General features: G+C 31.0%; 1 protein-coding gene across 1 annotated transcript; it reads left to right on the top strand.

Annotated features, from left to right (window-relative positions):
* Positions 1 to 8,886: 8,886 nt before the first annotated feature.
* LOC107868304 (pectinesterase inhibitor 10) lies at positions 8,887 to 9,812 on the top strand. The gene has a single exon (XM_016714961.2). The coding sequence runs from the start codon at positions 9,013 to 9,015 to the stop codon at positions 9,463 to 9,465; it is 453 nt and encodes a 150-aa protein (XP_016570447.1). The 5' UTR covers positions 8,887 to 9,012; the 3' UTR covers positions 9,466 to 9,812.
* Positions 9,813 to 15,726: the final 5,914 nt, after the last annotated feature.

Below are 15,726 nucleotides of genomic sequence, written 5' to 3'. Positions count from 1 at the left end.
ATTTAAAATAATAAATTTTAGTAATATTTTTAGATAATTGCATTAACAGCACTTTAGTTACAAGTTATAGCAACTTATTAAAAGATATATTATTTTAATTGTATTTTCAAAATTTATTTTTAATTATATAATTTAAAATCAGTTCTATATCTATAGAGTTGTAATCAATGTTTTCCTTAAATTGTGTATTGATAATTATGGTAAATATATGTTATTTTTTATTTAAAAGATTTCATACTTTTATCAGATAACGTTATTGAAAGAAGATTACGTGTAAATCAAAATTAATGTTCCCAAAAAATATCTGAATCACCTCTCTCTCTCTTCATTCAAATTCTCTAATACTCAACCTCACCTCTCTCTTTCTCCATTATAATACTCAGCCTTTCAAAATTTTATTGAAATTTGTGTCTCCATTAACTTACTTAGATAATATTCATATTCTTTCCTTGAAAATACTAGATTGAAAAAAAATGGGGTTCATATTATATTCATCTTCTTCGTTAAAAAAAGTGGGTTTCATAGATAATATTCATTTTCTTTTCGAAAAAACACAAAATTGATATATTTGTTTTTTTCATTCTCTATTGTGAATCATGTCTAAACCAAAATTCGATTCTACTCCTTCGCGTAAAAGTCCTAGAATAATAAAAAATAGTAGCCCCATTCATCTTTCTAGCTAGACCTCATTTGATTTAGGTTGTTTCACTCCTTATCCTCTATTGAAGTGTAAAAAAAAGATTATTGAACGTGAGTCTTACAACAAGAATCAAAATCAATGTTTGTCCGATAAAATTGAAGTTCCCTTTGTGCATGAACCATCGAAAAAGCGAAATTTGAACAAAAAGATTGTTATTCCTCAAGATAAGATGAATTATAAGTAGGGGTGGACATCGGTAGGTTCGGTTCGATTTTGTGTGTTATCGATTCGGTTTATCGATTTTTGGTTTTTAAATATGCAAAACCAATAACCAATCAATAAGATATTTTTTATCGGTTTTCGGTTTATCGGTTATTGATTCTTAACGGTTCGATTTTTGATTTAACCAATAAGAAAAATACTTATAAAATAAAAACCATCTGGATCAAGTAGCGAAGGCGATCAGACGAGGGAAATGAAACGGAAATGGGTTGGATGAAGAAAAACAACAAAGGATTCAGTGGAAGTAAAGGCTTCAGTGGGAATTCATAGTTCAAGAACTCCATCTCTGTATAATCTTTTAACCTAACTCTTTTAAGATATGAATGCTTCAGAAATTGCATAAAACAAATGATTTACTTGGTCAATATAGCCAGGGACTCCCTTGCTTCGAGAATGTTTTCTCGTTTAAGCAATATTGCACTTACATAGGTGTTAGACCATTCACTGTATTCAGTGGCTAATTTTAAGAAAATATATGACTTATAACAAATTATAGCTAGGATATGTGGCTTACCAGATGCCCAGATTCAAGTGCAAAAAAAAAAGAACTTCAACTCCACGTTAATCATCAAGAATGCTAGTATTAGCCAATTCTACAGAGAAATTATATTAATTAGTCACGAAACTATTAACGATTGTTTACAATAATAATACAAAACTAATACAATTAGAATATTTTTACCTTGTTCAAGCTTTTCGAGGACATCTATATCTTCCTCAATCTTAGTGAGTACAACCATCAATCTTAGTCTCCCAGTAGATCAGGGGATTCAGAGATCTGATTCTCAAGATTTGCAGCTGAGGAAATTGACATCTACCAGTTGCTAGGGGGTTCAAGCACTGTATAGTTTCCCTCCCTTCATCAACTATCAATGGAAGAGCAAGTTATATGCAAGATTAGGAGGTGGATTCAACAAATTCAAAGGGGGTTTCTTACCAGGTGGATATATCTTTTTTCAATGGACTGAATCCGTCTTTTGTAGCATCAAAACGATAGATTTCACCTACATACTGCAGGAAGGAGAAAGGAAAAACAATAAGGAAGCTTACTCTTGCAAGCTAGAAGACGAGGTTATCAACAACACCAGTGGGATAGTATTGATGATCCAAAGAAACAGCAGCTCAAGTTGTTTATTGATAAAGAAAGCCATGGAGATGCGGCGGAAAAGGAAGAAGATGAAAGGGATTTTCTTAGTTTCTCATTTTAGAAACCCTACTAGACATTTAGTTGATATATTTGAATATGATGGGTCAAGTTGGGTCGGGTCAGTTGACCATTGGTTAATAAAATTACGTATTAAACCAATATATATATATAATATTAATAAATATAAATAATATAAATATTTATATAAAAAAATATAAATAGGGGTAAAATAGTAATTTTAGTGTATTCTTATTGGGTTATCGGTTAAACCGATAACCCAATAGGTCTAAACCGATAACCCAATAAATTTTTTTATAAAACCAATAACAAACCAATAACCCAATAACATTTTTATCGGTTCGATTTATCGGTCGGTTCGTTTTTTGCACAGCCCTAATTATAAGAGAAAGAATATGGTTAGTATGACAAGTGTCGGACTCCAATTTTAAAGATGAAATTCCATTACTCAAACCAAAAAATCCAAGTGTGAAGGCATACATAGACATAGATATTGTATTTTGATGTTTAATTATCTGGTTATTACTGTATGTTTTCTTAAGATTTGTCGGTATGAACGAAGTTTAGTTTTTGTGTTTAAGTAGTATTTATATAATGTTGCTACTTTAACATTTGTTTCGCATTTTACATCATTGAATGAAATTGATATGAACTAAGTTGCATCAGATGGTATTAAATTTGATATCAACTACATCAAATTGTACATTTTTCGATTATGCAATTAGTAACATTTGACATGAATATTGTATTTTCGATTCTGCAATTAGTAACATTTTAATTCTTTCAAATTATATTCTAAATATATGCATACTTATATTACATGTCATATACACATATTCTGACCTTCTAACCTGTTTGAAATAGTTCTCACATATATTAATATGCACAAGACATATACACAAACATATAGTGATATGCACAATTGAATATTGTATGTACTTATATATTGCATGTATGTAAGTGTATGCACAGTGATACATAAGATATACACTTAACATACGTCAAACAAACATTCATCTCTTTCATTGCTAGTGGTGGAATAATTGTATGCCGAATGTATGTTATTTGTATATTCAATGTATCACTATATATACAATACATACACATGCAAAATGCATGTAACCACATAATTATGTGTTGTATATATCATTCTTATATTTTTATTATATATATGCGATAAGGTAATTGTATGTTTTGTGTATGTGACTGATGTGTTTACTGTGTTACTTCAAAAGTCACTTAACTATGGATATTTTACTTACGTCACTCTACCTATTTAATTAATTAATTAATTTTTAATTAAAATTTGCTAACATGAAATTTTATTTAAAACCAAAATTCTAAAAAAATTAAAAGATTATTTGAACCATATTACTACATATTCTCGTGTTTACTTTATAACCCGCTGAAATTTTAAAATATCCTAAATAGTTTATATCAGTTCATTTATAATGTTAGTATTAATTTTAAAGATTTTCAGAATCATATTCATTTAGTTGGTTAGATTTAATTAACTTTCAACATGATACTTATTTATGGAATTGATTTTTCAATCATAAGTTGAGTGACCATTTGAGTTATTAACTCCTTATTTGATCACAAACCCTCAATACTACAAATAAAATTAAATTTAAAAAGCTTATTGAGAAACTTCTTGCAATTCCAGGTCATTGGACTAAGATTCTCATTCAATTTAAATCGTTATAAAACATTGAGTGTCACTTTAATTTGTGCAACTTAAATTCTTGTTATTTATCTATATATAACTGAAGTTGTTTAACAAAAATAAACGAAAAATTAATAGAAACTGGAATTTCGTAACTTGAGAACAGAATCCTTTGAATTATACGTTTAAGATTTTTATTAATTATATGAAAACCGTTTAATGAGCTATTTAAGATGATGAAGATATCTGATAATAACTGACATTCCCTTTTTGGGGGTAGAAGAATCTTTTTTTTCATATATATAATTGGTATTTTTTTTATTTATTAAAAGGAAAAAAATGTTTTTACTTAATTATTTTTTTATAAGATTTGCTACAACTTGATAAAATAAAAGTTATGCTATAAGTTGTAATTTCCTATCTAAGGAATGCTATATACGTTTTTTTTTCCCAAAACTTTATTGAGTCTCACACAACACATGCAGGTTGTGCCTTTTTGTCTCATAATTTAATCAACTTAGAGGTATAAGATATGGAACAAAAAGATATCAGGAAATTACACTCGCTGATCTTGAAAATGGATGATTTTGAACTTTCAACCTTGCTTACCTCGTGAGGAAATTTCAAGGTGAAAAGACAAAACTTATTGACTTGGAAGTCTTATCCGCGAGACAATCGATGACAAAAATTCAAGATCACGCACCTACAAGGCTATTCTTATAAATTATGTGAGATTACAAAATGCTTCTAATTAGTAGTTAGTAATGAGTAAGTCTTTTTCATTCTTGAATAAGTAATATAATTACTACTCATCACTAGCCTTTTATATTCGAATATTACTATTATGGAAATGTATGCATGAAAAGATATTTGAGTTATGATTTTCTTTTGAGTCGTTTTCAATCCAACCCAACTCCATTTTGTCATACATATATTCTACGGGCATTGTATAATATTATGTGGTTTTGAGTGCTTGTATAGGCTTTTTTTATTGAAAAACTTTTTTTGGACTGGTTTCCTAAGGCACAAATCAAATTAAAAAAATGAAAAATCGATACTATTAAACGCCGTGGTGGAGTCATAAGTACTTTTTCATCATTACCCAGTGGTTTCGGATTCATGCTCTTGGTATGGAGTTATTTTTTAATAACGAGAGATTTACCCTCCATAGTGGAACATTTCAGCGCGAAATCGGATTAATTAAACTCCAATATGACTATGTAAGTGTCAAACATCGGGTGAAAAACAAAAATAAAAGTGAGAGAATAGACACCAAAACTTTCAACGTCGATCCTTAAATTTATTTGTGTGTATGAGTAGTTACTGTCTTCTGATTATAAGAAAATGACCAATTGTCTTTACCACATTCTGCTCAAAGGCCTATAGTCTTTGGCAATCGAGTTCATTTAAATTTGGTATTTTTGAATTTTATTAACAAAGAAATTAAGACATACTGATTTTATTATCGGAAGATAATTTTATTATTGTAAGTTCAAATCTTGATACACGTATGACTAACTAGAAATTTAATCGAACTGCAAGATTGAATAAATTAAAATTGGATTCATGCTACTGAAAAAACACACACTAAAACTTTCCCTTTCTTGCCACCTAGCTACACCTCATACAGATGGACCAGCAAAACATTGAAACTTGTGAAACTGACAAACAAAAAGTTATAAATAACTATTTTAGTCTGTTGTATACTATGATTTATACACTATATATTATCTCTGGAAATTTTAATAAGACACCATTTGGCAAATGGTCCCAACAATTTTCTGACAGTAGAAACAAATTTCACTTCATTCAACTTTTACTATTCTCTTATTCTCACGTTGGTGTAAGTTCTGCGTATAATAATTCATCCTCAAATTTTATTTAAAAGTTTATATCAAATATGTTAGTTGCTATTACTGTAATTAACTTTTTCTAGTCTGAATATTTACAACTTTAATGTTATTTATTTTAACTTTGCGTTTTGAAAGAAAAGATCCATGTCAATTGTCATGCCACAAGAACAGCGAACAATTATTTTTTCCTTTTCCTTGTTATAAATATTGATCGACGATAGTCAAATTAGTTTGTGTGATCTTAAATATAATTCGTCAATATCCTTTTTCTTTTACTAGTACATCTAATATATCTTGTTTGAGATTTGAACTTTTAACTCTTGAAGTATCGATTTTTTATTTTGACTTTTTAAGACTGCGTTGAACGATTAAGAAAAAAAGACAAATTTATTTACACTAGATATTTATACTCAAATCAATTAATTAAACACAAGATACGTGATTGTTATGCACATTTTTTTTTTCACTTAAATCATTGTTAAATAAGTAGGTATTTTTACCTTTAAGTAACTATAGTAAGATATAGAGTAATGATTTAGTTTAATGTACGCATCAAATAGGAACAAGTATTTATTGGAAAACAGATAGGCTATCTTTCTTCTTCTTTAACAGCTAAGAAATTAGAATTTAGAAAAAGAAGGCTATACATAATTGAAGAGAGTCTTGGAGTAACGGGTAAAATTGTTGTCAGGTGATGAGAAGGTCACAGGCTATTCAAGCTATGAAAACAACATTATTTTATAGAAATACAAGGTGAGATTACGTACATTAGACCCGTGTGGTTCAACCCTTCCTGAAATACCACAGATAGCTGAAGCCTTAGAGCTCTGGACTACCCCTCTAAGGCTAGACATAATTAAACTTTTAAAATGGCCTCAAATTTTGCCATAGCTTCGGAGTAAAGTAAAGGTGACCATATAATTTTCTTTAATTTCCTCAAAGTGACCACATAATTCAATAATTATTCTATCTTCTTATTCTCCATCTTCTTGGTCTTCTTCTAGAGAGTTCTAGGATGCCCACTAATATTTTGCATGACTCTTTGAACATTTTGAAAACTAGTAAGAGAGCAATGGATCCAATGTTTTTCGCTAAAAGAATTTAAAATATAAAGAAATAACACACGAAAAAAATAATGCTTATGATAATATGTTCTCCTCCATCTTTTAACACATAATTGAAATGCTCGTACTAACAAATTGGTTATTGTACCATCTTTTAAGGCATGGTTGATTTTTTTTGCTTCCCACCCGATGTTTGATACCCACATTGGAGTCCCGACTAATCAGGATCGCACGTTGCAGGGCCTATTAAGGAGGTAGCGCTCTCAATAAAATTTCCTCCATACCCAGGATTCGAATTAAGGGTGAAGCAATCCCACCACTGCACCACAGTCCACTGCACCACAACTGTGTGTTGGTAAGCCATATTTGAATTGCTCGTACTGACAAATTGGTTATTGTTCCAAATTCCAAGTCAACTAGTCAATGAATGAAATGCAAATTAAAGGCTTATGTGACTAATTAGGGATATGTGACTTTCGTGCACCCTACTAATTTTTGGAATATTTCCACACAATGATTTTGACACTCATATATGATACATGGGGTTAATATCTTTAAAGATCATCGAACTATGGATAATTATCTACTAAAGTTGTTAAACTTTACTTTCTATCAATAAAATCACTCAATTATATTTATCTTTTAAAAAAATGATATGACACAATAAATTAATTTTTATGTTATGTAACATCAATTTATTAATTAAGATTTTGGGCATTTGACTTAATTTTTTATTTTGATGTTTGGGGAGCTTCTTGTGTTGCAAAGGCGGCGATTATTCTTACATGTTGGCCTCAAGAAAATAAAAACTTATACCTAAACATTAAGTTTGAGCATTCATAACACACGTTAATCAATTACTATAATTTTTTTTTTCAGACTTAACAAACATTTTTGAGAATATCAAAATTATAATTATACATATGCCTTATAAGCTTAATAAGAGTAATAAGTCATAATCAGTTATATGAATTCTCAACGTTTCTTTTGCTCCTATTTTGCTCCAACATTCAAGAAAATTGGAATTTTGTAATACTAAATATTCTCAACAATTGTTAGACTTACACATCCTTACCAACAGACTAAGCAAATTGTATAAAAAAATAACAGATTTGATTTAAGTATCATTTTTTACTGAAAAAGTGCTAATAGTATCATTGCTTCGATATTATAGAGCCATGTCTCAATTCCATCATAAATGACCATATCAAAATTCGTTATGGTAGAATTTGTTCTCATGTAGATATTCTATTTGGATCATATATGCTCCAATTATTATTATTATTAATGGTCTTGTGAAAATTCATGAGGTCCTCAACCACTAGTTTGCCAAGTTTTGGGACCCTCTTATTATAGGACATGCCCTTGTATTTTTGGGTAATATTATCGTTCTATTTATGCGTCACACTTTTTATTTAAAATTATTATTCACTTTCTATATTTAATAATAATAATTTTAATTTTAGAATTTTTGTTTTACTCTTAATGAAATATCTAATTTAGTCACATAATATCTAAAGTTTATTTAAGATCACAAATTTTTAATTTTTAAATTTTTTTCTCTCAAAATTCTATATTCAGTCAAACAATATCATATAAATTGGGAAGTCTTTTTCTCCGCTATGATCAAGGGTAGGAGCCAAACTACCCTTATTCAATCGGGTCAATTGACAACCCAATCGCTTGAAAAATTAAAAAATACTGATAAATCAAAAGAATATATGTATATATAGCGGCAGACCTAGGTTCAAATTGGTGGTGCTCCGGTATCCGTTAAACTCGACACAAAATAGATATTATTATACACAAAATAGATTGATTTCGGGATGAAACTTTAAAACTTTGAATGTCAATACATGTGTTTCAACCTCCCGAACATTCACGATGCCTAAATCGTAGGTCCGCCAATATATATTTGATTCCCATTATATTATATATTGACTCTTACTAGCTAGTGAAAATCCTAGTTTCGCCATTGATCAAGAGATGCAATGAAAAGGTACGATTCCTTTGGCCTTACGTAAGAGTACTCTCGAATTCAATTCCCGTAAATGAACAACCTCTCGATAAGAAGCGCATTACGTACCCCTCAATCTACTCAATGCAAATCTGAATTAACCGGCCCACTAAATTCCAAATGATGTACAAGATGCCTCAAGAAGAAAAACCTAAGTCTTTCCTTTGTATCCTGTCTATATATATATGAAGCTTAACCCTCAAACTTCACAATACCTACGGAATACAAATTTCCTCAAAGACAACCTTTGTGTGTGCACTCTATTCAAGAGTACTTCTCTCCTTAAAAAAAAAAAAAAGACATCCTAAGAGAGTCATCAATAATCATGGCTCTCTCACATCCCATGATAATTTTCTCTCTTTTTCTTACATTTGTAGTCCTTTCTGTTGCTCAATCCCCCATGATGGCCCCCACAATGCCACCATCCACCATGTCAATGCCACCATCCACCATGTCAATGCCACCTACTACTCCCACCACCACTACTCCTCCACCAATGTCTACCATGTCACCGCCACCAACCGCCATGTCATCTCCTCCAATGAGCATAATGGCACCATCCATGAGTCCAATGGGCCCATCCATGAGCCCAATGGACTCATCACCACCAGCCCCTGCAGCCCCTGGTATGGCACCCATGGGGGGTATGGTACCAGGGCCTGCACCAGGACCTATGGATGGTGGGGCAATGGCTCCTCCACCTCCATCTCGTGGATTTGTTCATGGAAGTAGCATGGTCATGGTAGCAATTCTTGGGAGTGTAGCACTTCTATTCTAAATTGAATTTGGTCATTTAATTTAATTTGTGGTTCGGCCTTCCTGATCCCGTGCATAATGAGAGTTTAGTGCACCATGCTGTTTTTTTTTTTATCAGTATTGTTGTAGATTACAAATAATTTACTTATTTGTTGTACTATTTTATTTTCAATTTCTTCTAGTGTTCTTTTTTCTTATTTTGGTCCCATTGTATTGTTGATTTTGTGTGGAAGGGTGAGAATTTGAAGAGGTCTGATTGGAGATTTATCAAATGTTACATGCTCTCTATGTAACATTTTGACATTTTAGCTTAATCAGATAATATTCTCGCTTTCTTTCCATTTAAATTAAATTTCTACTTCATTGCAACTTGTTCATTTCTTTCCAACTTCCAAGCTATATGTAAGGTATTTAATTTGGAGTTTAAGTTATATATATATATTGGTAATATAGATGAGCTGTTAGAATAAAAATTCATTATCTTGACTACGTGTATAAATTAAACTCTTTCATTTGAGACTACATGTGATTCATTTAGTTTCCTTAACTATAGTGAGAAGGGGTTTAATTAGCCTAGTACTAATCAACAATCTTTTATGAGTTGAAAATGAAAAGGGAAAATAATGGGGGAATAAAAGATAAGCTATTGGTGGTGGAATGATGATGAGGAGGAACAAAAGGTTGTGTGCTAGCTGTAAGAATAAAGCATTTTCTTTTGGTTGTTATCTTTTGAGGTATAGGGGGGGTAAGATTGGTGTGGATGACAATTTTTGATGAACTTATTTGGAAAGAGGGAAGTATCCATTTGGCACATCTTATGTGTGTCAAAATGAGAATGGGCAATTGTGGTGGATGCACACAAGCATGGGTTGGTTGGTGACGGTGGGGCTAAGCAACAACAAAGGTACATAAACAAGATTGTGACTTGCACATGGAATGTTAATGCCCCTCTCCCCACTCCTTTGGCAAAATTGTCCTACTGCCCTATACTAAAATCAGGCGAATTCAATATTTAAACTTGATAATTCAATTTTTAATGAATTTATAGGCAAGTGAGAATTTGATATGTCATCTCGACTATTGAGAAACAAGCCTCCTAGTATTATGTTATAATCATATTCATGATTAGTGACATAACATGAAATCTTAATTCTAATGATGTCCAACACGATAAGTAGTTTGATCATTTCTATACAGCTATAATCATTACCTTCAAAGGTTTTGTAAATGTATGATGTGCCATTATTTATGGTTAAGCAATCCAAGATGCTTTTCTTGACGTGATTTGTTGTTGCTCCTGTTTGTATCAGGAGAGAGAGATATTCAAAATTTGAATCAAAGTTACTAGACTCAACTGAACACATAACCAACACAATGGCTCTGCTCACGAATGAAACCTCTTCATTGAAAAATTATATTGTATATATAAGGTCAACTTTTTTTAATATATATACAATAGATAATGAATCCCTTTGATGAAACTTATGTCTCCACCGTTATATTTGAGACTGTGACTGACTGAGTTCATAATCTAATATTTTTTGAAAGTCTATAAGTTTTCATATATATAAAACCTACAAAAGTAGGGCATTGCCTAAGAAGGAATGTAGAGAAAAATTCCATTTTCAATTAAGGTGTTGATTTGTTTGATGGATGAAGCGTTAAATAGAACTTTCATTAACTCATGGAATCTTTAGATTTCAATGAGTGAGCATAATGCACTAAGATTTAAAACCTAATCACACAAAGATAACATAAAATATGACTTTTTCCTTTTAAAGTTTGTTCATTATAAGCATTGGATTCCATCTCAAAGCTTAAAGGAGAATATTTATGAGAATCAACAAAAAACTTTTGTTATCTTTTGCATCTTTTTTTTAACCCTCAAAAGGCAATATAAGAAAGTTGTCATCTGTCTTTTCAATATTATGATAGTACTTAAAATTTAGTAGTTACTCCACTCGTTTCAATTTAGTGAATCTATTATTTTTTTAGGTCGATTAGAAAAGAACGATTCCTTTCTAAATTGAAATTGTTTTAACTTAAATTTCTTATTCTCTTCCTAATGAGAAGCTTTTATAGTCGAATAAATGTCAAGACATATTTAAAATTATAAATTTTTTTTAAGAAATATCTCTAAACTTCATGCTTTATCAAGTACATTTACATAAACGAAGTAGTGAGTATCATTTATTCCTACCTTACCATAAACTTTCTTTTATCTTTGATACTTGATAGTATACTATGAAAATGTATCTTTGTAATTTTCAGCAATTTTATATGATTTACCTGGGAATTCGGTGAAAAGCAAATACATTTAGATGAAACTAAAAATTTCTTTGAACTTTTTTATGCATAATTGTCAAGTTAATGTTATACATATGATGTATACATCTGATCCAGTCCAGTATAAGTTGTGTATACTCATATGTATATCAATTGTTATACACATACTATATACATAATATGTATATATGTTATCATAATCGAATACTCTGGTTGTTACATTCATTTTGAAAGTAATTTTTTTTTTTTTTTAATTTTGAATAAAACGTTTGTTTTTTTAAATTTTTTTTAACGCACTTAATATGACTAATGGAAATCAATGTCTTTTGTTTACATCGATAGTCATGATTACCTTTTATTTTACTGTATAATATTTATTTTTATGATTCAATCAACAGATTCATGTACATGTGTATACATATTATATTTATCATATATACATGCAGATTCATATTCTATACATGTATAAAACTAATGTCATACGGTACGTATTGATTGGTATGCATTGTCTACATTCATCTAATAAATTGGTATACATTCGCTTACATTAGTATCTTTATAAATTTATAATGGTTCGATTCACCTAACAAATCTGTAAACATTTATTTGCATTGGTATCCACCCCTCCATATTCACTTAATAAATTGGTTACACTCCCGACTGGATTCGTTGATACAAACTATATTCATCGATACAACATAATGCTCAGAGAGTCGCATGACACCTAAAAGAAACTATCTAAACTATAGCTATAGATTGCTAACAAGTCCAAACTATGATCATTTTTGAAAATATCGCAAAAACAAAATTGTCATGTTTACATAGGACTTCTAGTGGGCCTGGAAAGGACATTGGGCTTGGACAGGTCAATAACATAACATATCTAGTTCTATATATTGATTCAATATAATGACTAGACAAGTGAAGAAGCAACAAAATCCTTGTATCATCACCTTCTATTGAAGTGAAATGACACAACTTGGCTTTGAGTTATCGTTTCTTGGCATTGCTTTTACCATTTACATGCTCATCAATCATAGTTGATCTAAGCCATAGCCTCATGTTCACAAAAACTTTGGATTAGTTATTTCGAGATTGTTGTTCCACCTTTAATGTGGATGAAAATAATACTACAATCTCGAAATAACTAATCCTGGGAAAAGTTATCCAACAATTTGATTCCAACCAAACATGAGATAAACTCATCGTAAAATTAATCTGAGAGTTAATTATCCTTTATCTCTAGTGAAGAGCCCTGACAAAATGAAGAGTCATACATTCACTTAACTATTTATAGTTATGTCACACAACCTTATTTCTTTCTTTCCTTTTTTTTTTTATAACAAAAAAGTCATTCAATTATTATTATTTCACTTATAAAGTCATTCAACCAATTCAAAAAATATTTTCTATAGATATTGTTGTTATGAAATTATTTCTGAGCCAACAATTTTTTACAAATGAAAAGCTATCTATTTGACAAGTAAATTGACTGGCTCCACTTGTCTAATCCGCTAAACTAAATTATATATTGACTCCTCTGATATACACTTGTTGAAGAAAAAACTATTACACAGAATTTGAGATAACCTTAATCAAAGGAGGAAGAAGACACACAGTATAACAATAAGGCTTTTAACAGTAATAAATATGCACTATGATAAAGAGCGTTAAAGTTTTACTGGCATTGTATTAGAATCAATATCGTTATAGGCCTTAAGGATATTTACCGAGTGCTAAAGCACAATTGTCGTCAATAATTACCTCTAAAAATATAATTTAGCGGCCATTAAACTATTACTGTTAAATAATTCCCGCTAAATATCTTTCTTGGTGTAGTAACAAGGGGAGAAGTGTCGATATATGTAAAATAAAAAGAGTCTGGTGCATCAATATATTCGACCAATTTAAATTGAGATAAGCATCTAGTATCTCCCAAAATATGACCAAATTTGCTACGACATACTCTAACTTCACGGAGGTTCTATTACCCCTGAATTAAATTTCGGCGTATATTTATTAATCTTTTTAGCTGACGTGACATATGTCAGTCCTTCACGTGTCTCGAGTGTTTAACTTCACACAAGGTGCCACATGTTGGGTTTAATTGGTGTGAATGGAAAATGGAGGGACACAACCTTTGAGCAAAAGACATATTGTTTTAGAAAAGGTGTGACTGTTCAGATAGTTGTGTTTGTTCAGAAAAAGACACAATGTTTCGAATGAATACAGGATACACCTTTTAAGTGAACCATTGCCACCTTTCAGAAGAGGCATCTGATGGCTATATAAACCTGCTTTCATCCACAGATTTAGAAATGAATGAAAAATTTTCTGAAATAAAAACTCTTCTTGTCTTCAAAACATTCTTTGTGATCAATAAAATCGTTGAGTGAGTTCGACGAATCCAATTATTTGAGGTACCACTATAGTTGGATTGAAAGCCATTTTATCTTGGGAGAAAGATTCCATAACCTCGGGTACAGTGAAGGAAATTATTCCTTAAGGACACTCCGTGAAATCGGGGGACTTGACCTTAAATTCTATTTCATCTATTTTCTGAAATCTAACATACTTCTTGGATAGATTATTAGAAAATCAGTTAGAGAAAAAAGATAAAAATGATAAGAAGTGATGGGGCGGATAATATGAATCTCCTTTCGCCGAAGTATGTGTCGAGAATGGAATTGTCCATCAAACTACGGCCCCATATTCACCTCAATCTAATGGAATAGCGGAAAAGAAAAATCAAACTTTGAAGAAAATGGTGAATGCCTTACTTATAATTTTCGATTTACCGCAAAACTTGGGGGGGGGGGGGGGGGCTATCCTTACAGCCAATCATATACTCACTCAATAGAGTTCCCTATAGTAAGACACAATCAATACCTTATAAGAAATGGAAAGGAAGAAAACCCAACTTGAAATATTTCAAAGTGTGGGGGTGTCTAGCAAAGGTTGAAGTTCCTATTCCTAATGAGGTTAAGATAGGACCTAAGACTGTGGACTGTGTGCTCATAGGATATGCTAAAAGCAGTAAAGCATATCGATTTTTGGTTCATAAATTCGAACATCGAAATATAAATGAAAATACGATAATTGAATCAGATAATACTGAATTCTTTGAAAACATTTACCCGTATAAAATTAGACATGAACAGTCTAGTGGAGGATCTAAACAGCCTCGAGATGAAATAAGTGAAAATGTAAATAATGACGAGAATCCAAGATGTAGTACACGTCAAAGAACTTCTACTACGTTTGGATCAAATTTTGTAACATTTCTCTTAGAAAATGAGACTCAAATATTTAAAGAAGCGATGTCGTCTTCGGACTCATCCTTTTTGAAAGAGGCAGTCAATAGTGAGATTGATTCAATCTTAAGCAACTATACGTGGAAATTGGTTGATCTTCCTCCAGGAAATAAACCTTTAGGTTCTAAATGGATCTTCAAAATAAAAATGAAAGCGGATGGTACTATTGATAAATACAAGGCAAGACTTATTGTAAAAGGCTTCAAGCAAAAAGAAGGCCTTGATTACTTTGATACATACTCGTCAGTAACAAGGATAACATCGATTCGAATGTTAATTGACTTGGCGGCAGTATATGGTCTTGAAATCCATCAAATGAATGTGAAAACCACATTTCTAAATGGAAAATTGAAGGAAGAAATTTACATGGAACAACATGAGGATTTTGTGGTTCCAGGAAAGAAAAATAAGATGTGTAAACTTATTAAGTCATTGTATGGACTAAAGTAAGCACCTAAACAATGGCATGCGAAGTTTGACCAAACCATGTTGGCAAACGGGTTCAAGATAAATGAATGTGATAAATGTGTTTACATTAAAGACACTCCAAATCACTAAGTCATTATTTGTTTATATGTGGATGATATGTTGATCATCAGTAGAGATATTTCTGACATAAATGCAACGACACAAATGCTTGAGATCAAGTTTGATATGAAAGACCTTGGAGTTGCGGATGTGAT

The sequence above is a fragment of the Capsicum annuum genome, chromosome 1, assembly GCF_002878395.1.
Source record: "Capsicum annuum cultivar UCD-10X-F1 chromosome 1, UCD10Xv1.1, whole genome shotgun sequence".
NCBI classification, from domain to species: Eukaryota; Viridiplantae; Streptophyta; class Magnoliopsida; order Solanales; family Solanaceae; genus Capsicum; species Capsicum annuum.
The sequence above is the reverse complement of the archived record's forward strand: the minus strand, read 5'-3'. Positions and strand labels throughout refer to the sequence as shown.

Excerpts from the sequence above, each read along its gene's own strand:
- LOC107868304 (XM_016714961.2), top strand. The coding sequence starts at position 9,013 with ATGGCTCTCTCACATCCCATGATAATTTTCTCTCTTTTTCTTACATTT.